This window comes from Sphaerodactylus townsendi, linkage group LG11 (assembly GCF_021028975.2).
Source record: "Sphaerodactylus townsendi isolate TG3544 linkage group LG11, MPM_Stown_v2.3, whole genome shotgun sequence".
NCBI lineage: Eukaryota > Metazoa > Chordata > Lepidosauria > Squamata > Sphaerodactylidae > Sphaerodactylus > Sphaerodactylus townsendi.
This window is the reverse complement of record NC_059435.1, coordinates 45,857,600-45,882,100: the sequence shown is the minus strand read 5'-3', so window position 1 is coordinate 45,882,100 and position 24,501 is coordinate 45,857,600. Positions and strand designations below refer to the sequence as shown.

The 24,501-nt window shown below is 38.5% G+C and overlaps 1 protein-coding gene across 1 annotated transcript in view; it reads right to left on the bottom strand.

Moving 5' to 3' along the window:
• Window positions 1–3,284: 3,284 nt before the first annotated feature.
• Window positions 3,285–24,501, bottom strand: part of DGKB (diacylglycerol kinase beta) — a 234,611-nt gene continuing 213,394 nt past the window's right edge. The window contains exons 20-21 of the mRNA XM_048510484.1: window positions 9,060–9,150; window positions 3,285–3,506 (exon numbers count right to left, since the gene is read on the bottom strand). Coding sequence (XP_048366441.1) covers window positions 3,285–3,506; window positions 9,060–9,150 — 313 coding nt within the window. The remainder of the gene's footprint in view (window positions 3,507–9,059; window positions 9,151–24,501) is intronic.

Here is a 24,501-nt window from a genome sequence, read left to right as displayed (position 1 = left end):
ATATAAATGGAAATTGGTTGAAAAATTGTGTTGAGTGGAATAGCATAATTTTAATTCCCTAAGTATTTTAATAACCTCCTTTGCCTCTTGGTCCTCATTGCATTCTTAAGATGTGAAAAAAGATGCACCAGTTATATAGACATTAATCTTCTGGCCAGTCTGAAACAGACATTGTAACTCTGTGGAACAACACGTGCTTTAAATGCAGAAGGTCCAAGTTTCAGAACCTGTCATTTCCAGTTAAAGAGTCTTCAGATATTTTTCATTTCTGTATCATTCTTAATTATAAACAGCAACTTCCTCAGGCTAAAACCAGGTATTGAATAACATGGGATATTCAGTCCACAACACTATAGCCATGGTGGGGACAATGATGTGCCCCCAACTGAAGTACTGATTCACTTTACTTCAGTAATTTTTAAAAGAAACCTCCTAAAGAATAGAAAAACATTAAAATCAGGGTAGCCATCTCTACCCACTTGGACCACCAAGTTCTGCCCACTCTGAGTTAAGGTGGATTCCCCATGCCCAGGGGTAGGGAACCTGCGGCTCTCCAGATGTTCAGGAACTACAATTCCCATCAGCCTCTGTCAGCATGGCCAATTGTAATGTCATGCCCAAGAGTAATGCCCAAGAGTAATGTCATGCTTATTTCATTCATTTGGTAAGGTGTTTAAAGAAAATCATGTCTAAGAATATATTAATCACAAGGTAAAACAAGACATTTCAATATATAAAGTGGAGAAACACTAATTCATATTCAATTTGCTTGTGTTTTACAGTCACAGACACTCTGACTTGATGACAGGGTGATAGAAACTTCTCTTTGTTACTCAGGAAGTCATTGATTCTTTTCATTCATGTACATGAAGCTCACATGGGGAAGACCTTGTTTTAGTATTCATCTCCAATGTGCGAAGTGGAAAAGATGGTTAAGCATTTTCAAGAAAGCAGGGTTGTATCCTGACCTGAATGTCCCAGGCTAGCCTGATCTCATCAGCTGTCAGAAGTTAAGCAGGGTTGACCCTGGCAAGTATTTGGATGGGAGGCCCCCAAAGGAATACCAGGGTTGTGACATGGAGGCGGCAATGGATAACCACCACTGAACATCTCTAGCTTTGAAAACCCCACCAGCTTCACCATAAGTCAGATGTGACTTGACAGCTGAATGGAATGAAATAAAAAGGTGTTGAATGAGAGGGAGGATTCTTAACCCTTTCCTCACCCTTTTGTTTGCAACTCCTCCTCTTCAGGTGAAAGAACATAAATCAGGAGGTTTCAGAGTAAAAAGGATGGGTAAGATGAGGGATAAGAACCCTCATATACCACATCTCCTTTACAACTTCTAATCATGAATCTAGGATACCAAATGGATGATTCTCTCCTTAGATCCTGGATCTAGCAATGCTCCAAGCACTTGCTATCTGCTCCCACAGTCTTTCAGTTGCATTTGCCTAGCTCTTACACTGAAGATTTCCACTGTCTTCTGTGTCCATTATCTTCATTGCCACTCCCTGCTTGCCCCATACCTCTACTGTACTTGGCTTTGTCCTTGTGGCACTGCCCCCAGGCTATACTGCCCACCCTAACATTATTTTTAGCCCCTTATTACTTCCCAGCTAGTTATACATATTTTCTTCTAAACTGCTATGCATTTTTTTCCTACAGATCTTCTTTGTTCTGCTTCCTGATCCTTCCATCTTTCTTTTCCCTGCTTCCTTCACCTACTCTTCCCTCAGCTCTTGTTACCTTAGTCAATGGATCATTCTGCCTTTGTGCTTCATCTCTGGCAGTATCTGCTCAGTGGTATTTCTTCTAAATCAATTTCCAGTTTTCAGTCTCTCTGTCTGGTTATGTAATTCCACATGACCCTAGAACCCATTTAATGTTTTAAAGAGCCGTTATCAACAATAAACAAACTTTAGTAATCTCTGAAATCTTAATCCCAATCAAATTCGCCTTTCATCTCACCCCTGGAGGATGAACTATTTGTTAACATTGTATTGTTTGCATTTTAATTTTCTTAGCAATCAGAAGGATCAGGGACATTCCATAACATTATGGCATCTCCATTTAGGACAGGCACAAACTTCAGCACACAAAAGGACCCAAGCAGAGCCTAGCATTGTTCAATTGGCATAGTTGCAGTGGAATTACAGGAAGAGCTGTAAGAGCAAACTGAATTCCTTTTACACCAGGGTACCTCTGCCTGTAACTGAAAACCAAATTTGGGCATTAATTTCTAAGTCTATTTAAGATAACTCAAACATCAGAAAGAATAGAAATATAAAATAAGAAAAGTCTTAGATGTTGTAATAATTTCTGATAAAATATGGGCTTTGTTAGACAAATAGCCCCATCCAAAAAGCTGGGAATCCAGTTGTGGGAGCAGCACACGGACATGTCAGAAGATCCAACCTCCCCAAAGCACTTCCCCAGGGTAGAGGGGTGATTCTGACAGCATGCAGCCACCACGGCCCACTTCCACATTGGGATGCCATACTGGATGCCACCCTAGCATCCCAGGGCCCATGCCACAACTGCCGGCATAGTGAGGGTGGGCGAGGGTGTGTCCAGGGAAGGAGGCAACATTAGTTGGCTCCCTACTGGCCTTTGCCAACATTATACCAGTGGCCTAGGGGCTTCTCAACCCAATGGGGGCTTCTCAGCGGCAGGGAAACTTTTTTTATTATTCAAGCCTCCCCATGCTGCTGGGAAGACTTCATCTCACTTCATCCCACTTCAGCAGTGAGATGGTGCTGCATCAATGCTGTGGCTCACCACCAGCGAATTTGGATGGGACTGTTAGTCATTACTGCTTTACTACAAAAATAAAAACCATTTTCAAGCATATTTAATCAGTATAAGCAAACAGCTGAGCACAGAGATTAACACTCAAGTATGTATTGGTATTCTGAAACTTGCAGAGCAAACATTTGAACAATTCTTGTCATTTTGTAAAATGCTCTGAACTAGATATATACAAATATCTCTATTAAAACAATAAATTTTCATATAAGGCAAAAAGGTACAAAACACATTAATCTAAACTGAGAATAGAAATCCTTTTCTGAAGCTTTCAAGGAATTATAGAATCTGAGCCCAGACAGGAAGCGTGCTGTTTAGATAGCTGATAGACTTAAACTTTTCACCTGACCCAGTTAGAACTCTTCTATAAATCCCTCACCTTTAAAAATCACAGATAGATCTGCTCTCATACATTAAGAAGCAATCTATTATTTGCAAAGCACACGTTAAAACTGGAAGATTGACCATAGAACCAACTATTCATTTCCACTTGGCCACTCACCTTGGTATGCAAATTTCAGTTCCTTAGCATCAATAACAGTGGTTCTTTTATCCGATCTTTTCTTTTCAATGCGACGATGGCTTCGTCTTTTCTTGGTGTCACCCCAAAGATTTGATCCTCCATGCATGCTTGGAATGTTCAAAACAGCAATCCCTTCCAGGGAAACATTGTTTAAGTCTAACTGGATTCCATCACACTTGTAAAAAAAAAAAAGGACAGAAATATAAATGAAGAAATCAATGAGAATAATGCTTTCCTCCCCATCGGGTCCCAAATGGCTTACAACATTGTTCCTACATTTTATCTCAACAACAGTCTGTGAGGTAGGGTAACTCCAGAGAGACTGCACCAATGTTGCCCACCTGAATGAATAGCTGTACAAGTAAGGAATGTTAGTTTTCCCAACATTCTACACCTCCTCCTCAACATAATATCCAGATGATATGTATGACTGATGTCAAATTTGGTTTTGAGAATTAACCTGGGGACAGGTTCAAATTGTTTTAAAAAATCAAATACATGTTGCTGAATTTTAGAAGTTTGTAAGCAATTTCTTGAGTCTGAAAGTACATAACTAATGTTTGCATAGTTTTGCATACATTTGATTTCTTCTTTATCAACTTACATTCTGTTAATTCACAGAAGTGCAATTGCACTTCTGAGAAAAGTCTAGAAAAGCATGATCTTGCCACTTCACCAGCATAAAAGGCACATAGAACTCAATGATTTTTCTTGAAAAACTAAAGCAAACTTCTAGAATCAATACTGCCTTCAGTCAGGGAACAAGCTACAGTAAAATTTAATTCATGCCCCCAAAACATGGAAATCATAGGTAAAGGCTGCTGCTTTTACTTACATTACACTTCTGAGCAGTATAAACAATTTGTTTTAGCCCAATTGTTTATACTGCTCAGAAGTGGGTTGGGGTAGAACTCTAAATATGGGCTCAATGCAAAATAAACACTGAATAATAATTTTTCAAAATTGTCAACACACAATGGTCATCTGAAGGACAGTTACAAACATGCTAACATGTAAACAAATTAAAAACTACAGTTTTATTCCTGTTTTACTACAGTTACTACTCACCTGGTGCAGAAATTAACAATACAGATTTAAAATTTTGATATTTTTGGAACATGTGTTAAATTAAAAATACCGCTGTTCTCTTAATTAATCCTTAGATAACTTTAGGACATAATGCAGAAAGACCAAATTTTGGATACTTTTACTAGCTTCCTCTTCCTTGATTTACAATGTGGAACAATTTTACAAACCCCAAAACTAATGTCTATGTAGTTACTAAGCTTGAAAGTATTCACATAGTCATTATAATGCCTAATGAACAAATATTGATAGGCCATCTTCAAAATCAGCAATAATTGACAGTCTAGTTTTTGAGTCAGAGGGGTCATTAGGGCTCTTTCTACCCAAAAGGCCTCTGTGTACTCTGCTTTGAACTTTTGGAAAAGCCACATAAAATAGTGTAATTAAATAATAAATAATTGCATTCAAAATGGCATGTTAAAAAGCATATAAATGTAGCATATGTTAATAAGATTCCTATTTGATTTGGGCCAATACTACTAATGGGAAATTCTGTGGTTAAAATTATTCTATGCCACAAGAAGAGCTACTTGCATAATGGTTTCATTTGTAGCAATCTATGCATATTGCAGTGCTATAGAGGGGCTTCCTGCTCAAACTGGATTTTTGACACATGCACTTATGACAATGTTGAACTATCATTCATAAAAAACAGTCTGAGTTGATATAAAATAGCTAGGTCCCCAGTTCTACAAACAATCAACCTCTGCAGTGTGAGATATTTCATGGATCCTTGATTGAACTATTCTTATTCTGTATGCTTTTCCATGTTACAGGGACACGTTCACATTGCTGTATATAAAACTATTATTATTATGGTAGTATTCACAGCTGCCAGATCTTTAGCTGGTTGTTGGCCTTCATTACAATTTGAGCCTCACCCAGAGGCCTAGGAAGTTGTAATGTATCGGCGTAGTATTTGTGCGGATCCCTGCAGGGCTGCCTTCTGAATTTGACAGATGTTAATTTTGTCAATTCGAAGATGATGATGATGATGATGATGATAATAATAATGATTATTATATTGATACAAAAACAACTATACACAGCAAACAAGATCAATATGCTGGATTTTGTACTATATCAATTATTATTATTATTATTATTATTATTATTATTATTGTTGTTGTTGTTGTTGTTGTTGTTGTTGTTGTTGTTGTTGTTGTTGTTGTTGTTGTTTGTTATATCTTCATATACCGCCCAACCCCCGATTATGCAAATGCTATAGTCCAATATATGAACATCCAGTGGAACTGAAAGTGAGATTGCTCTACTTAGTATAGTTTCAGCATCCTTACTGTGCATGTGACATATCACCTTTATGGTCTACCAACACATTAAGGTCCATTTCACCTTTAGAGTAGTACACATAGGATGGCATCTTTTATTTGTGAACACAGCACAGAGGAGAAGTGGCGGGAGCCTTTTTCTGCCCCACTGTTTTCACATCTTCAACCTGCCCCATGGATTCTCTGTGAAACCTAAATGTCGCCAAGGAAGTAACATGATTTTTTACTATACAGCCAATAGCAGTTTCATGGGGCAGTTTGAGGATGTTTACAGTAGGGGAGTTTACAATGGTGCCTTCCTGCCAGCTTTCGTCACAAACAGAAAAGAGCTAGTATGCATGTGAAAGGCCCTAACAGTCCCATCACATAGGACTGTCCCATATGATAGCAAAGTTGCAACTGACATCTGTTGTAACACCAGTAAAGATTCCTTACAATTGACAGAATATGAAAAAAAAAGAAGCAAGAACTCACCGGGGATCCTATATCCTCTCACCCATCATAACAGGGATGCTTTTTTTGCTTTAATTTTAGTTGTTTTACCTTTTAAAAATATAAACTATTGTATAAAAATAGTATATGGATAAGAAAATAAACTGAGGTACAGAATTGTATGGTTTGCCAGATATCAAAATATAAGGCTATCAGTCAGGAAATCTGAAAGTGACCTGTGATGGATGGATCAAATTGAAGATTTTATAGATAGGTAGAATTTCTACTATTAATGTTAATATGCCTCCCAAAACATTTTGACTAAGGCTTATAAATCTTCATACCAGAATTACTACTTTTTAATCTTCTAATTTCAATCAACAACTGAGGGTCAAATTGTATTGTGAGGACAAACTTCATGAGATGTGCAGACATACATTAGTTCAGCTGTTACAATTTCCTTTTCCTTAGTCTTTGCTTCTGAAAAAATATATATCTATAAATTTACATCAACAGATATCATTATGTTATGGCACTTTCAAATCAAACACTGGTTATGGAACAGTAGTTATGGAACATTTCTTAGATAATAACAGGAATACAAATAAAATAGATTTGTGTTTTATTTTAACTGAAAGCTATGTTGGCATAATGAAAAGGGACTCACACTTAAAAACTCCTCTGTTTCAGAACAAAAGAATTTCTCCTTTACTAATTCTGGAAGTAACTCATCGCAGCGGGATTCTGAGGCCTAGTGAAATAATTGTCTTAGTATACTGCCTGCTGTGTTCAATATTGAGTGAAAATGCTCTCTGCATCATCTTATATCACAATTCTTCCTTTATTTAAATAATTTTAGTCAGTTTGGGAGACGCAAGACCTTTATAAATTAACAGCAGGGAAATACCAAAGGTGTCAGATTGCATATTTATCATCTTTTTCGTGTAATACTTAAATATGTATTAAGAAGTGACTGACATAAATTAGGCAGATTTCAGAAGCCACAGGCTGTGGCTTGTAGAGGACCCCCTTCTGCTTGACATTTCATCCTTGTCAAAGATCAAATTATTTTAATTTAGGCTGCAAATTATAAGGAATGAAGACTTCTTTGTGGGAATTCCCTGTGGTAATCTGACTTTTGTTGTTACTGCTGCTTGTCAGTGTGCATAAGATATAATATGCATGCAAATAAGGTTAAAAAATATGTACTATCTAATTATCCAGCCAGTACATTCCACTTGAAGACAGTGGGAGGCCTGACACACAGTATGTGTTTGATTCATTGAGGCCTGCAGGGTATTTACACAAGATTACTTTTAATTATGAAATTAATATCTGTTTATCGAGAATGTATAGCAGTGAGTCAGTATACACAAATGGAATTTTTTTTAGTCAAAGAAATCATCTTAATGTTTAATGCACATGTAAGATGTAAGAATGAGGAAAGTTTGATAACAGCAAAGAAGTTTAAGATGCTTCTCACTCTCATTGAAAGAGATTAAATTAAAAAAAAGTAGTTGTATGTTCGGTTAGCCCAGCTGCCAAGTAATTTCAAGATACATTAGCAAAGCTTTTTAGGCTCACTTCCATGAAGACTACGTGCAGATTTTAAACTTCAGTTCTTAAAAAACAAATATGGAATAGAAGTGGAGTAGCTGTGATTATTTTTATCTTCTTTCCTAATTTGAAATAATTGTTAAAAAGCAGGCATAGAAAATGGAGGACCTGAAATTTACAACAAGTGGACAAGATAGGGATGGAGAAAAAGCAATGCAATAACACACACCTAGGGGATGATTAAGAAAGGCTGGTAGCATAAAGTGACATGTTTTATAGATTAGAATGTGTTTGTTGAAGATGTAGATCTTAGTAGGACACTGAAGTAGCAGGAGCAAGTTTTGATCAACAAAGAGGGTTCAAAAACAGGAAAAATTGGACCACATTTTTTGGAGGGTGGGGATAAGGCTCCATCTACACATGAAAAAAATCCTCATGTTTGCTGAGGGACATCACAAGGTCTTAAACAAATTAAAATATTTCATATATCTTGATGTGAACATTTAACATAGTTATCAGGCACAGAATGAGACAATTTAGAAATATTCTTTTTATGATCAATCAGCAAAATAGTTCACAAATTTAACTTCCTTGATTTCTGCATTCTTCTCCTACGGGCTCTTTTCTAGGTATCATGTATGCTTAAATGGCAAAATGGTCCATTGCCCAGGGACAAAAGTCACTAAACGAAGACAAATGATTATCCCAAAATGCATTCTTTAACCTTTAATTCAGAAAGATAAGTACAAGTTTTGTGAATTGGTCTTGAAGGTTAAAAAAAATTAAGTCTGAGAAAGTTTTTTTTATAAAAATGTTCCCTCACTTGAATAATTTTTCATTTATAAATATTATCTAGACACAATTAACTGGATCCAACGACCCCTTTCTACTATGTGATGAACCCAGCTCCAATGGAAAATTGCTCCTCACTTAGAAGAGAGTTGTAGGACTCACATTTTCTCTGTTGGTGTCCAATGGTAAGGGGTTCAGTTTTGATTTTCTGCTGCTGTATCATGTGTGCCCATGTATATCTAAGGGGTTTTGGAGTGCTTTGCCATACTACTTTATGGCTGTAAGGCACCTTGTGAACACAGACTTTGGTAAGAAATTGGTTATAATTGCATGAAATAAAATCAATATACTTTACACGTTATTTTCTTCTACAAAAGTCAGACTTCAATGATCACCAAATAAACATTCTTCTAATGTTTAGGGTTACACCCAAAGGATACAATATAGATTACATTATTTGAGCTGGAAAATTATATTCATTTCACAATTAAGTTCAGTCCCTTGATCACAACATCTTTCTTACGTTTAATGCTATATTTGCCTGAATAATATATGTTAATCCTTTTTCTTACTTCTATTTCTATAGATTCATGCAGCTTCTTGCAGGTGGCTGAGAAAGTTTCAGAAGTGCCAAATTCGAAATACCAAAATTTGTTCTTCATTCTGAAATGTGGAGAAAAGAATCATCAATATCTGAACATTTTTTAAGAAAAGCGTTAGCATCCTGACTTCCATCATAAGGGAAGGTAACATCTGACATCCATTTTGAAATAGATGATCTCATAATTTTGAAAACTTAAATGTGGCTGTCAACTGGTAAAATATCTCTGAGGGCTATAACAGGAAAGTTCTGGAATGGAGATATATTAGGTAGCTCTAAGGCGATGGGGGGGCGCATTACTGCCACAACTAGGGAATGTACTAAAAACTTACAGTTTGCTACTTGGTGTCTTGTGCTTGCTAATCTGATCTTGTTCCAGGGTATGCAATCATAATGAAGTAAAAAAAGAACAACGAAAGCTTACCTTAAGCTATTGCAATAGCTTATTGTTCATTATGACAGGTATTAAAATAGAAACCCCCAATATTCCTTATCTTCAAATAATTAGCTGTGGGGCAACTGGATATTGACAGGTTTCTCTTAAAAACACTTAAAGCAGCTGGACAGAAACTTGCAATTTTAAAGTTAGCAGATTCTACTGCAAAATAAAACCTGATGAAAATTGTATCAAAAATTTGTCACTTTAGGCAAAAGCATCACTCCTATTCATTCTGCTACCACAGTATATAGTGAATTTGTTCAGTGAAAATATTTAGCAGTATGTTTCTTCAGTAGTATAACTGTATATTAAAAAGACTGTGATTGTGTAGTTGTGTACACAACCTTCAGGAGTTCCTTGTTCTGTCTGATTTTAAATTGCAATTTGGATTTACTGGGAAAGGCATTGGACAGAAATATGCAACCCTTCGTGCATTCAGAGCTGTGACAGTGAATCTAGTGATATTCATTTAAGTCTACTAATAATAAAACACTTTCTAATGGGTCTTCATTAGAATCTTGTGAAAATATACAGTGACAATGAAATCCTGGGACATGTGTGTATGAAACAATTTAGGAGGTGGTGTGATCCTGGGGCTGATACAAATGCCAGTTGCACTAGCATAAGGGCACAAGTTCAGTCATAGCAGCCAGGGACGTACTTCCCTAGGGACATGGGGACTCCCATATCCCCAGGCGCATGACTTTCGGTCACGTGGGGGGGGTGTCTGATGCAAATGGTGTGCACTCCAGCTGCACGCCCCACAGGAGTTGGTCTATGGGTGGGGGGCTCAGTGGCAGGTGCTTGCGGTGCCTGCCTGGGCTGCCTGCTGCTGCCGAGCCCTACCCCCTTGAAAGCTGGCTTTTGAAAGCTGGCCTGTGGGGGGGGGGCTTGGGGGGCATGCCCCAAACCATGTCCCTGGGCAAGGAGTTGTCTCTGCCTGCCATTTCCCCCCATACCTCTCTGATGGTAAAAGCATTCCTTTGGCACAGGAACTTGTACTGGCACCAAAGGAGGCATTCCCAGGAGCAGGGCCAACTTTAATCAGCTTCTTGAGACTTTTTAGCCTGGGAATGCCCCCATTTGCTGGCCATACTTACACTGGTAAAATCAGTAGTGCTATATATTGTGGTACATAGGACACTTTCATGGGGGAAGGGGCAATGCCATTGTTGACTTGCTGGCTGTGGCACAATAAGTCTCTTAGGAGGGGGTGCACTGTACTTGTGCTATCCCTGGACATGCCATAGATAACCTCCCTTTTCAGAACTTTATAGTAACTTGATCTGGTACAATATTTTAGACTTGTTGCAATAGTGCAAAATGAATCTGCTTCCCCTCCACCTTGTGGTCCTTGAGTAACTGACTCAAATTCTGTTCTCCAGTTACAGAAAGTAGCAGCAGCTGTCCAGGTTCTTCTCAATTCAAAATTTATCCTTCTGAATTCAGTATATTTTAAAGAGGTCCTTGGAGTCCACAAGTCAATGGAAACTTCATCCAATTAATAATTGTCAAGGAAGCTAAACAACCTTCAGGAACAGTCTTTATTTCACAAAATAACACATTTATTAGTATTCACCATTCCCCCCTTTATAGCAAGGGCTCTTACAGGTGTTTTAGCACTGAACAGAACATTAGCTAGAAACCTTTTCTGTTTATAACCTTAGTCATAAACCTGAAAACACAAACTTCACAAGAAATACAGATCTACCATCTGTGATAAACATTTTAGTAATGATAACTGGGATTTTTTTTTTAAAAAAACAAGCTCTTATTTTGCCACTTAAACAATAATTTGGGTGAATTTTTTAAAAAATAAGCCCTAACCTTCTACAAAATTACATCTGCACATGTATTAATATTCAGTAAAACAAAAGTACAATGATATCACTTTTATGAAAACCTTGGATTTACATAATTTAAAACAAAAACAAACAACGTAAATAACTCTTGGATTTTTTGGCCAATAGTTTGTTCATTTACTGCTGGGTTTTGGAAAACCACACTTCTAAATCTATGGCCCACTCAATCAATAGTTTGATTTAGAAAACAATAAGATTATCCATGGCACTGAATATTCCCCCCTACCTGGAAACACATTTTGATATTCTTGCTAAAATTCCCAGTTTGATATCACAGAAATTGAATGTTTCCTTTCTAGGCAATAAAATCTTTATGGACCATAAGGCATGACAGCATCTTAGAGCCAGATGCATGAGAAATAACCCTACAGAAGAAAATGGGATGTAGAGCAGGCATTTATTTCATGGCCTCACCCCTATTCTCTTCTTTAAAATAACTTCTCATTTATTTCCTGTAAATGTGCATAATCCAGCCAAAGTTTGATACTTTTCAGTTCCATTTATTCTTATGTAAAAGATGGAAACACATGCTTTACTATTTAGTTGAAATAAATGGAACTAAAATGTGCCCAGTTTCCTCCTATAAAATACTGGATACGTGTAATTGAATGGGGGAAAAAACCTATAAGCATTTCTGGAAAGTCTTTCTCTTCAAAACAGGAAAAATCTATATGGCAGAAGAATAAATGCCGTTTGAAGTCATTAAGCACTGTAAACAAGTGACTCCTTATGCATCACTTCAACATAACAATATGGATATAGTGTTTGTTGTCCCAATCAAGCCAGGATCCACAAGCATAAATGCAAGCATTGCCTCCAAGTCCAAGTTTGAAATAGCATGTTCTTCATAGTGGAATAGGGAATTATGCATGGAAGAGGAAACTGTATGCACCATTTTCCAACCTGATGATTGCTTTCAGTTTGTGTAGACTTTCAAAAGAAGCTACAATTCTGCTAATCTGGAGGAAAATGAAGTGGACTGAATATCCCCTCTTTTCCCATAACTCTGCTCCTGAAATGATTTCAAGGAGAAATGCAGCACAGAAATTCTCAAATAAATAATAAAATTCTGATCTTTAATGACATGGCTTGATCTGTTATAGGTCTGTACAATGCGATCAGCATATACCCCAATTTTTTGACTGACTGGTGCAAAAATATCATGAATTCTCTACATGTGTATGCAAAACATCATCCTTCACAATAACTTGGAATTACAATAATCATTTAAATATATACCTCTGATTCCCATTTCTAGGAGTTACCCTTCCAGGGCTTGTAATAAGCAGAATAATTTGACCAATATGTGTGCCGAAATTTTCAGTCTCTCAAAGGCCTAGGAGTACCTTAATTATTTTAAATTCGTTGTTTTGAAGTTCCATACAAATCTGCCATTTTAAGATCTTCAAGTAATTGGGGTATCTAATTGGAAAGGATCCCACAATATGAACATAATTTCAGTATGGCCCAAGTATCTAAATACAACCTTCTGTGGAATATATTATATTTGCCACTCTGGAAAATACTGACCGTTCCATTTAATCATGGCCCCAAAAGATAGATTTTTATATATACTATTTTTTCCAATGTAAGCAGAACTTTTTAGTCACATAATTTTTAAATCTAACAATATAATTATTACACTATCACATAGAAAAAATGTGATTTTCTGTGAGAGTGGGATTTTTTTCTTTATCTTATAACAATTAAAGCAAAACACCAAACACATAGTTCACCCCAGTTTCCTTTTTGATATGCAGTTTATGATAGACTGCAAGGAAATATGATTTTTAAAAGTGCAGCTTTGTCTAAACAAACCTATTGTTTACAGTCAGAGTGAGGCAGAAAGCCCTAGGAACAAGGAGTCTACCTGCACTCTGATTGACCAAGAAACTGTATTATGAAGAGGGGGGAGGAGATTAACTCCCTGTCAGAATAACTGGTGAGGCTTTTTGATCTTGAGAGTTTCTATTGTTAAGTGTTGTCTGCCTGAACTGTGTGTGAAAAACTAAACATCTCTGAGGGAAATAGTCAGTCAAAATGTGGGATTGCTACTGTTATCAGCCTGAGTGCTAGGTGAAAACAAATATATACACAAACTAAGTATACTGGTGGAAGGGATTATTGGAGGACCAAGCAATAAGGCCATAACAAACCAGAATGGGAATATCTTCTAGTAGGAGAAGGATTCCCGTATTTCACTAGGTCTGGGATATTGTGATTTGCTTCGGTTTACCACAGCAGAGATTTTATGTTTGATTTTGAGGTTTTTCCTAGCTGTGTGGGCTGTGTGAGGGTACTGTATGTAAATACCAAGCCAGTGTTAGGACCCATGTGACGAAGCCAATAGTCAGTACCATCTGTAAAGTTAAAGGAACTGTACTATCTGTGAAACATGTAAGAAACTATATCTGAACTGAACTGAAACTGAACAATCTTATTATGTGTGTGCTGAGAAACAAAACCTCTGACCTCTGTACCAACCTTTTGTGTATAGTGTATATAAATTTACCCTGGCTCCTGCCTTATTTGCCTCATTAAAATCCTTAGTGAGGGGTGTGCCGAGAAAGGAATTGTCAATGGGTATCCTTCACCTTCTGGGTGCGCTAAAGGGTGGGTGGAGAGTGCTTTCAACCAAAAGCTACCATTTTCTGAAGCATTTTCTAAAGAAAAGGCAACAAAAAATTAACAGGACAAGTCAGTGAGTGGTTCCCTGTCTGAAGAATATAAAAAGGTGCGTGGAATCCATTACAAAGTGGTAGTGGTGGGATACTAATAACAATATCCTTATTAATAAAATAAAAAGCATTTTTAAGTTTTGTGAGGAAAAGCAAATAGAATCCTCTCAGATTCTAGGCACAAGAAGATGGGCAGACTAAGGAGTTTGAGTCAGTTGGAGATTATAAAATTAAAAATTGAATTGGCTAAATTCTAAAAAGAGAAAGACATTTAATTAGCTAAAATCCAAGCTGAGGAGAGAGAGAGAGAGAAAGAGAGTGTGATGCTAAAAAGGCCCAATTAGAAACTGAGAGGGCAGAGAGAGAGCTTAAAGTGGCACAGTTAGAAGCTGAAAGGTCAGACAGAGAAAAAGAGGCTGAAAAAGTACATCAAGAAAGATACAGAGAAGCCAGAATGGAATATGAGACATAAATGTAGGATTTGAGCATGCAGGAACTTCAATTATGGGCAGAGCTATCACAGAGATAGAAAATTTACCTCTGTGGAACAAAAGAGGTTCCCAAATTATCAGAAGGCTGATGATGTTTTGAGAGGGCCTATGGAGATTTACAGGTGCCTGAGGAAGGTGGAATGATTTATCTGCAGCCACAGAATATGTGGTAGCCTCAGTGAGGTTTATGCTGAGAAGTGGGATGAAGAAACCACTGATTATGTGCTCTTTAAAGAAAGAGTGAGAGTATGCTTTGGGCTTACTGCTGAACAAAGCAGAAAGATCCGAGAAATCAAACAAAAGGCTAGTGAAACCTTTTCTTAGCTGGGTTCCGGCTGGACAGAGCCTTAAATGGATGGATAGAGGGAAGCAAAATATAGATGTCTGAGGAACTGAAACAACTAATAGGCCTAGAGCAGTCCCACAAACATGTTCCTTTACAATTCTGTTGTTTCTGAGGGATAAAAAGTTTTAAACAGTGGAAGAAGCAGCCAACTTACTTGATGGGATAGAAAGGGACTTAAGAGGCTTATATTTCCATCCCCTACAAAGAAAAGTTTGGCGCCTCGCAGCAAAAGTTGAGACAAATAATGCCAACTCTGTGAGGTGGTACACTCCCACATAATATAAGAGGGGAGGGATTACCTTTTACCACTGTCAGGAAGAGGAACATATTGTCCAAAATGCTAGAACTCAAAATGCTAGAACTCAAACAGCTGCCAAAAACATCCGAGTCGTTAGAGGACAGAATCTGTCACAGAATAATCCACAGAAACTCCTTAGGAGTTTTAAAACTGTTTAAGCTTTAAATCTGCCTCAAGTATTTATTTCAGAGTACTGGGCATCCCCATCCAAGTGCTGGGTACCCAGTCATAGCGTTGCTGCCTCCAAAGAGGCTTCCAGGACAGCGAGAGGTTTTTGCACTTTTTGAACCTCCACACATCACTATGGGCTGCAATAGAAGCCTGAATAAAAATATATATTTGGCTCCACCACTCACTTTGCTGCCATTATTGCCACAGAGTAGGCATGATAATATGCTCTCACCTGTGTTTGGTAAAAATTTCTTCAAGTTGTTCCTCTACTTGTCTCTAAACATCTGGCCAACATCTGAAACGATGAGACAGTCTGGACCAGTGGCGTAGCTAGGGAAAATGGAGCCCGGGACAAAATCTGAGTTTTGTGCCCCCCCCCCAATATGGGCAGCGTCCCTCCACCACCACGACCAAACAACATTTTTTTGCACCAGGTCATCTCAAAGTCGCCATCACATTATAGAACATGCCCCAACACACAAATCTGAACACACCCAGGGCTCCCTAGTTTAAACAACATTGAAAGTGATGCTATTTTTTTGAAGGGGGGGATTCACCCTGAAACAGCATCACTTTTAATGTTTTTTAAACTAGAGAGCCCAGATTCTCCTTTTAAATGCATCTCAAAGAAAGACTCTGGGCTCTCTAGTTTAAACAACATTGAAAGTGATGCTGTTTCAGGGTAGATTTCCCACCCATCCACCCCAAACAGCATCATTGTTGGTTGTTGTGGGTTTTCTGGGCTGCGTGGCTGTGGTCTGGTAGATCTTGTTCCTAATGTTTCACCTGCATCTGTGGCTGGTATCTTCAGAGGTGTATCACAGAGAGAAGTCTGTTATACACTGTGTCCAGACTTCTCTTATAACAGACTTCTCTCTGTGATACACCTCTGAAGATGCCAGCCACAGATGCAAGTGAAACGTTAGGAACAAGATCTACCAGACCACGGCCAAACAGCCTGTAAAACCCACAACAACCAGTTGAATCTGGTTGTGAAAGCCTTCAACAATACTTTCAATGTTTTTTTAAATCTAGGGAGCCCAGATTCTCCCTTTAAATCCACTCCAAAGGGGGTGGATTTAAAGAGAGAACCCGGGGAAAATTTGAGGGTGCCTGTCAGGAGAGCAATGTTTTAGCTAACATTACCAAAACTTTAGGCTATCTTTAGGAGACTATCCTAATTATACCACTCAGGTTTAGTGAAGTTTGGTTCAGGGGGTCCAAAGTTATGGACCTTCAAAAGGGTAGCCCATCTACTATTAGCTCCCATTGGAAACAATGGGGGATGGAGCACCCCTTTTGGGGGTCCATAACTTTGGACCCTCTAAACCAACCTTCACCAAACCTGGGTGGTATCATCAGGAGACAATCCTTATGATACCACCTAGGTTTAGTGAAGTTTGATTCAGAGGGTCCAAAGTTATGGATCCTCAAAATGATAGCCCCATCTACTATTAGCTCCCATTGGAAACAATGGAGGATGGAGTCACCCCCTTTGGGGGTCCATAACTTTGGAACCCCTGAACCACACTTCACCAAACTTGGCTAGAATCATCAGGAGAGTCACCTGACGATAGCCTGAAATTTTGGTGCCACTAGCCTAAAAAATGCAAAAAGCCACAAACGAACCTGCAATTTTTGCGCCCACCACAAGGTGGCACCCGGGGCACTTGTCCCCGGATGTTCCCATGGTAGCTACGTCTGTGGTCTGGACTCCAGTGAATGAAACAGGGCATTCGGAGCAATCATGCTCACAGCCCAGGTCATCTTATTTCTTAGATGAATGGTGAGGATCCCAAATGACCACAAATCAAACCTCCTCAGCCAGTCCAATAAAATAATCCTGTTGCATTTCAATTTTTGTTTTCTTTGTTAGCTAGAACCCCAATTCCTCATATGTAGTCCATGAAGATTTTCAAACAAAAGACAAAGTCAAAGAACAACTGATAATTGGATGTTGTCTTTAGTTAAAGGAAGATATTCTAGATGTAATGTATTTAGATGTAGACAAGGACCTACGCAAGGAGAAATTCCCTCACTAGATCCTGCTTTCTCCTCTGCCTCTGCTTTCTCCTTCTGACACCCCCTTCCAGTCACCCTTCTGTACCTCTTTCTCCCATTGCCACTTCCTCCTCCCATCTTTTTACTTCCACACTATACTCCGTCTTCAGACCATTCCCCTTCTTGCTGCAGGCTGCATAGGAAGGCAACCCTCACGGCTCACTCCACATCACCACTCCTTTGCTCTTCAGACTCTGGCCCCTTCAGCACATGCAGGATAATGCACTTTCACTCCACTTCCACAATTGTCCACTTCCACAATTGTCTGCTATTCCACACAGTAAAATCAAGCTGCAAAGTTCACTGAAAGTGGATTGAAAGTGCATTATTCTGTATGTGCGGAAGGGGCCTCTGTGGAGGCAGTCTCCATTTCAGCTAGATTCACAGGTCACTCAAATGTGGGCCTGCCAGGGGAGGAGGAAAAGGGCACAATCCCTTCCCAAAATGACACGTCACTGCTGGCCTTGCAGTAAGTGGTTTTCCCCCTCAGGGGAAAAGGAGGGAGACAGGGAGGAAGGCAGGCAGGCAGAGAAAGGGAGGGAGATAGAGGCAGCAGCAACAGAGCAGTGTGTAAGCACAAACACTCTCTGTTTTGGGGTGGTTTTTCCCACTTTCCCTCTTCCCTTGCTGATGGCTGTGGTGGTGCCAATTTAGTCTGCCTCACTAGTGGCACCAAATAAATGGATGAATGAACAGTCCAATAACAGGGAGGTGACTATGTAACAGAATATATTCACAATGTCAGGGGCCTACAATGAAATAATACTTGTGAAACCAGACTAGCGATGCAATCTTAAACAGAGTTACACCCTTTTAAGTCTATAGAAGCGAATGGGTTTAGAAGACTGTAGCTCTGTTTAGAATGGCTCAGAGGGAAAGCAATCCTAAGCAGGTTTACTAAGAATCCTACTCAGATCTATCCAAGGGCCATATTCACAGAAAAAATATTCTTAAGATTGCATTGTAAATTACTTTCAATTAGTTCATAAGCCTTTTTGCCTAGGACTAGGGTCCACTGATTACTTAAAAAAAAAACACAAGGCTTCTAGAGTAACTTTTTAGATCAGTTGCAATGCTTATCATTAAGTTTTTTAGAACACAAACCTGCGAAGATTCTAACATTTTGTCAAAGGCAAATATGATTTCTGAGAGAAACACACAGATTCTGGGTTCTATTTAACATTTGACCGTTCCCTGCTTCTTAATTCAAAATAGACTGATTATATCATTTAGGGGCAACTAAACGCCAATGGAATGGTGATTTATAGCAGAAAAATGGTGTGTCTGTGTGTCTCTCTGTGTGTGGGAACTAATATCCCTTCTTTCCTTGTGTTGAATCCATCTGGTAACTATAGCCTCTGAAATCTGTGAAAGAAAAAATCGTTTCACAGAGAAGGATAATAGAACTATATATACCTAAATATAAACAGGAAAGAATATAAGAAAATAAGAAATTTAAGATTTGGAGAATTTAGTGTTAATTTTTTTAAACAAAAAAGGATTTTTTACACAATGCTTGCTCATTGAGAAACAGTCTGCCTTTTCTCATTGCTCATAAATCTATTACCCAGGTAATTTTGTACTTAGGTAAAATGATTTCATTGTAGCACATAATATATATTAATAAGATTGTATGACTTTTTTAATGTTCTCCTTTTCTTTTCACTCCTGTCTTGACAATCATATAATCCTTATTCTCTTTTATAATGAATCATGTGAAAAGGTAAGGAAATAGTCAGTGGCAATACATATCCCGGATAATTTTATAAGTTGGTAGAAAGATTTATAATAGGTTCATCTTTGCCATTTTTAAATTTTCAATAACTAACCCTTAGAGTGGCAAGTCAGTGTTAATCTTATTTCTGTACACAAGTTAAAATTCTTCTTTCTCCATGAAGCAAAAAACAGCTTGGGGAAAACAAACTTTCCCCTATATCATATTTATTTAGGACATTTATGGACCCCTCAATTCTCCGTACACAGCTCCCAACAGTAAACATAAAAATATTTCTATGAAATTAATTAACACATAAATTAAAACATAACAAAATGATAATTGATTAACTATTAATTATTAAAGGAGTTATATTGTAACAATTCTATATGGTGAGTCAGTTGCCTGCTTTCTCAGTGCATGATGGAAGCCCAAAGAATTATGGCATGAAACAGCCTTTATGCCCAAAATGGGCTGAGACAAGAACTAACAGTTATTCCACATGAATAAACAACTTTGTTAAAAGCAATTATAACAAGACTGGCAAACTGATGGCAAGGTTAGCTGCTGAGCAGTAAACCGAAAGGAGGCTGACATAAGGCATAATGTGTTGAATGCTGCCAATTTACACTGCTGTCTTCAACCTCCATGGATGCATAGAGCCTTCATAATCCAGGGCCTTATGACATGTTCTTTTCTATGTCATTGTAAATCTGTCCAGACCTAATGGTCATAGTTTTTGCCCTTTAATTGTTTGTTTATTTAATTTATACGATGCCCTTCCCCATGTGGGCTCAGGGCATCATACAACATGAAAACATAATAAATACATTAAAAGCATAAAATTCATTTTGGGAAGATTGCCCTATAATTTTTCTCAATACCATGGTGCACGCATGTGTGTAAAGTCACAGCTGACATATGACAGTCTTGTAGGGGGTTTCAAGGCTATCATTAAAGATAAAATTATTAAACATGTAGAAAAGCAAGACCTGCTGAGGAAGAGTCAGCATGGCTTTTGTAGAGGCAAGTCCTGTCTTACAAACTTACTAGAGTTCTTTGAGGGTGTAAACAGACATGTGGATAAGGGGGAACCAGTGGACACTGTCTACTTGGATTTCCAAAAGGCTTGTGACAAAGTTCCTCACCAGAGACTGTTGAGAAAACTCAGCAATGAAGGAATAAGAGGGGAAGTCCTCCTATGGATTAAAAACTGGTTGAGGAACAGGAAACAAAGGGTGGGTATAAATGGGAAGTTTTCACAATGGAGAGATGTAAGGAGTGGTGTCCCCCAAGGGATCCGCTTTTGGGGACCAGTGCTCTTTTTAACTTATTCATAAAATGACCTTGGAAGTAGAGGGGTGGGTAGTGTGGTGGCTAAGTGTGCAGATGATACCAAATTATGTAGGGTGGTAAGAACCACAAAGGATTGGCTAAGAGCTCCAAGTGGGACCTTTGATGAAATTAGGGTGAGTGGGCTAAGAAATGGCAAATGCAGTTCAATGTAAAGCTAAATGTAAAGAGTGATGCACATAGGGGCAAAAAGAAATCCAAACTTCACATACACGCCACACGGGGGGTCGGGGTGCGCTATCAGTCACAGACCAGGAAAGGGATTTGGGCGTCTTAGTTGATAGTTCCATGGGAATGTCAACTCAATCCACGGCAGCTCTGAAAAAAGGCAAACTCTATGCTGGGCATCATTAGGAAAGGAGTTGATAATAAAACTGCAAGGATTGTCATGTACCCTTATATATAAAAGCAGTGGTGCGACCGCACTTGGAGTACTGTGTTCAGTTCTGGTCGCCACATCCTTCAAAAAAGGATATCGAAGAGGATAGAAAAAAGTGCAGAGAAGGGCAACGAGGATGATTGAAGGATTGGAGCACCTTCCTTAATGAGGAGAGGCTGCAGCCGCTTTGGGACTCTTTTTTGGTTTGGAGAGGAGACGGCTGAGGGGGATATAGATTGAAGTCCTATAAAAAAATTATGCATGGGAGGGTAGAAAATGTTGACAGAGAGAAATTTTTCTCTCTTTCTCACAATACTAGAACCAGGGGGCATTCATTGAAAATGCTGGGGGGAAAAATTAGACTAATAAAAGGAAACACTTCTTCACGCAACGTGTGATTGGTGTTTGGAATATGCTGCCACAGGAGGTGGTGATGGCCACACTCAACCTGGATAAGCTTAAAAAAGGGCTTGGACAGATTTTATGGAGGAGAAGTCAATCTATGGCTACCAATCTTGATCCTCCTTGATCTCAGATTGCAAATGCCTTAGCAGACCAGGTGCTCAGGAGCAGCAGCAGCAGCAGAAGGCCATTGCTTTCACATCCTGCATGTGAGCTCCCAAAGGCACCTGGTGGGCCACTGCGAGTAGCAGAATGCTGGACTAGATGGACTCTGGTCTGATCCAGCAGGCTAGTTCTTATGTTCTTATGTTCTTAAGGCAAGAGAGATCTGAGACGGTTTGCTACTGCTTGCCTCTGTATAGCAACCTTGGAATTCCTTGATGGTCTCCCATCCAAATAGTAACCAGCTTCTGAGGTCTGATGAGATCAGACTAGTCTGGGCTGTCCAGGTGATTAGTTCTGATTAATGTTGGGTTCGTGTACATATACTCCTCCATTTCCACAAAGTCCAGTTGAACAAAGGACTGTATCCTTTTGAACAGAGACTTTGAGCAGAGACTTTCACTATTAAATTATATAACTGGCCCATTTTAAACTTCACCAGAGTGCAATATTGAAAACTAGGTTATGCCAAGTTGTCAAAGGCAAATATGATTTCTGAGACATGCATCTCATGATGCACCTGGGGTATGCTGAAGAAGCAAATACTGCCTTGTTAACCTGCTCCAAAGGTTATGTTCTATTATCAGGATTGCATAGATGTGATATTCTCAAGTGGCATAAATTAACAAGAGGTTAACCTCAAGCACCTGGTATAAAACCAGCACCTGGTATAAAACCAGCAATTACACAGCAGTGTGATATCTGAATGATAATAATTTACAAGAGACTTCCCGCATAACTGAACAGACTTTCTGATCTGTGATGCTTTATCTTCAAAAGCAAATGCCACTGTTCATAATCACAGTAAGATGCTTATTCATGTATTGGTGAGGGAAATTGCTATCCTCATGGTGGGAGAGATGCTAAACATTTAGAAAAGTGAAACTAAAAGCCAGACATTTTTGTCTTTTGCATTTGATTGTCTATTGATGCTTACTACAAAGCTTCTTATGTTAAATATTTTTTTTTCTAATTATGGCAGTTTTGCTTACTTTCTAAGTTTCACAGTTACGAAAGCAGCAGCTGAAATACCAGCGGCAGATTGGCAGGTTAGTAGTTTGTTTTTAAAGAGGGATTAATACAAGTTGTGTATAAACACTGGCAACGGGGCAATGGAAAAGATGCTCAAAATGACAGCATCAATTGCATGGTCAATACTGACAACTGCCATCTTCTGCCAGACAACATGAAATTGTGACAGATGTTTCACACATTGCCAAGTTAATATGTACAGGTTCCATTGAAAGTGTTGTACATTGCTGTTACAAGATGGATAGTTCTCTCAAAGAGAACAGGTAGCTGATCAGTGTACATATCACTCAATTTGTCACATACTCCACTTGTCATTCACTCCAAAAACACTTAAGAAATTATGCATTTTGGCCCAATTGTGTGTGATATATCTGTTCTTGCTGCCTTTTTTTTAACATAATCTTTATCCCTGTATATCAATCCACACAATTACCAGTGTTTATGAACATTCTCCATTTCACTTACATTGTTCACTATAACATAAATAATGAATTCTGTAAACAGTTTTGGATTTATCATGTCTACTCCATCTTCCAGAATCAATGACATACAGTATGAAAATCTATGTAATTTTGTGACTTATAACGCAGAACCTTATTAACTTTATAGCAAGGTCATAGAACTTCACACTTCATTTTTAAATTATGTCAGAGGAATAAAACAATTTTCCTTGTCTTTACTTCTAATATCCTGCTATGCTAACGTAGACCTGACACAGACTTTTACTTAAATTAATGAAGCTATTATTATAATTCTCCATAGGGCTATCATCAAGTTTCTATGAAGAAAATCTTGGCTACTGGTTCCAACCACATAATTCTTACTATATTTTAGAATCTGAAATGCGAAAAGCATTTTTATGAATTGACCCTCAGTATAGCAGGCCCACATGGAATTCATTAATCTGGTTCTGTACAAAGCAATAACTCTTATTTAAGATATCCAGAAATACCAGTAAGGTTGTTTTTTTTTAAGGGAGTGTATATTCAGACTGGATATATTCGAGTGCATATCCCTAATAGGATATCCAGACTGCTATTTGTGATTCTCAGGAATTCCAGTGCTTGGGTCCCATTTATTCCTAGAAATATTTAGGAATATCCAGGGCTGGCATTTTAAGGATCCCAGGCTTGTTTTTATCCTTTAACAGGTTTCTTGGGCTGTGAGAAAAGAATCTCTCCTGGTCCAGGGAAGGCAGCTCTTGGTCAGTGTGTGTCTTGCACAGCCCAGGCAAAGTGACTCAAGACCAGTGTGAATGTTGCCCAGTCTGGGGAAGGCAACTTGAAGCCTGGGTGAACCACGCACAGGATCTGGCTAGATCCTTCTCTCTCCCTTCTTTGTGGGGTACGCCCCTTTTTCAGGGCTGTTTTTTTCTTCACAGTCTACACCCTTGAATTCTGTAAACAGTTTTGGATTTAGAATAACTGGGGACACCTTTAGGGGCCTGTAGAATTGGAGGCTGTGGTCCAATTAGCTTGAAATTTCGGCAGGGTGGGGGGGCTTTAGTGGACATGCAATCCTAGATCTGCAACAATTTTGGGGTCAGCTGAAAAATAGCCACTCCAGCTACTCTGAAAAAGTGCCCTATAGGAAATAATGCAACCTGAATAATTCCCAAATCACAGAAAAACTCAAATCAAAACTCAAATCAAAATGGTGGAGGATATAAGTACCATTGAATACCTTTCCCAAAATAAAAAAAACAATATTTTTTTTTTGGGGGGGGGGTTACATTATTTTTATTTAATAATTATCAAGTTCTAGAAAAGTGACCTGGATAGTCCAAATTAGCCCAACCTTATCAAATTTTATAAGCTAAGCAGGGTCAGCCCTGGTCAGTATTTGGAGACCACCAAGGAATACCAGGATCATTATGCAGAGTCAGGCAGCGTCTCTTGCCTTGAAAGTCCTAAGGGTCACCATAAATCTGCTGTGATCTGACAGCTAAAAAAAGTGATAGGAAATGGACTTGAAAGGGCAAATGAAGATACTAATGACTGAATGGCAGGGGCATACCACCCACAG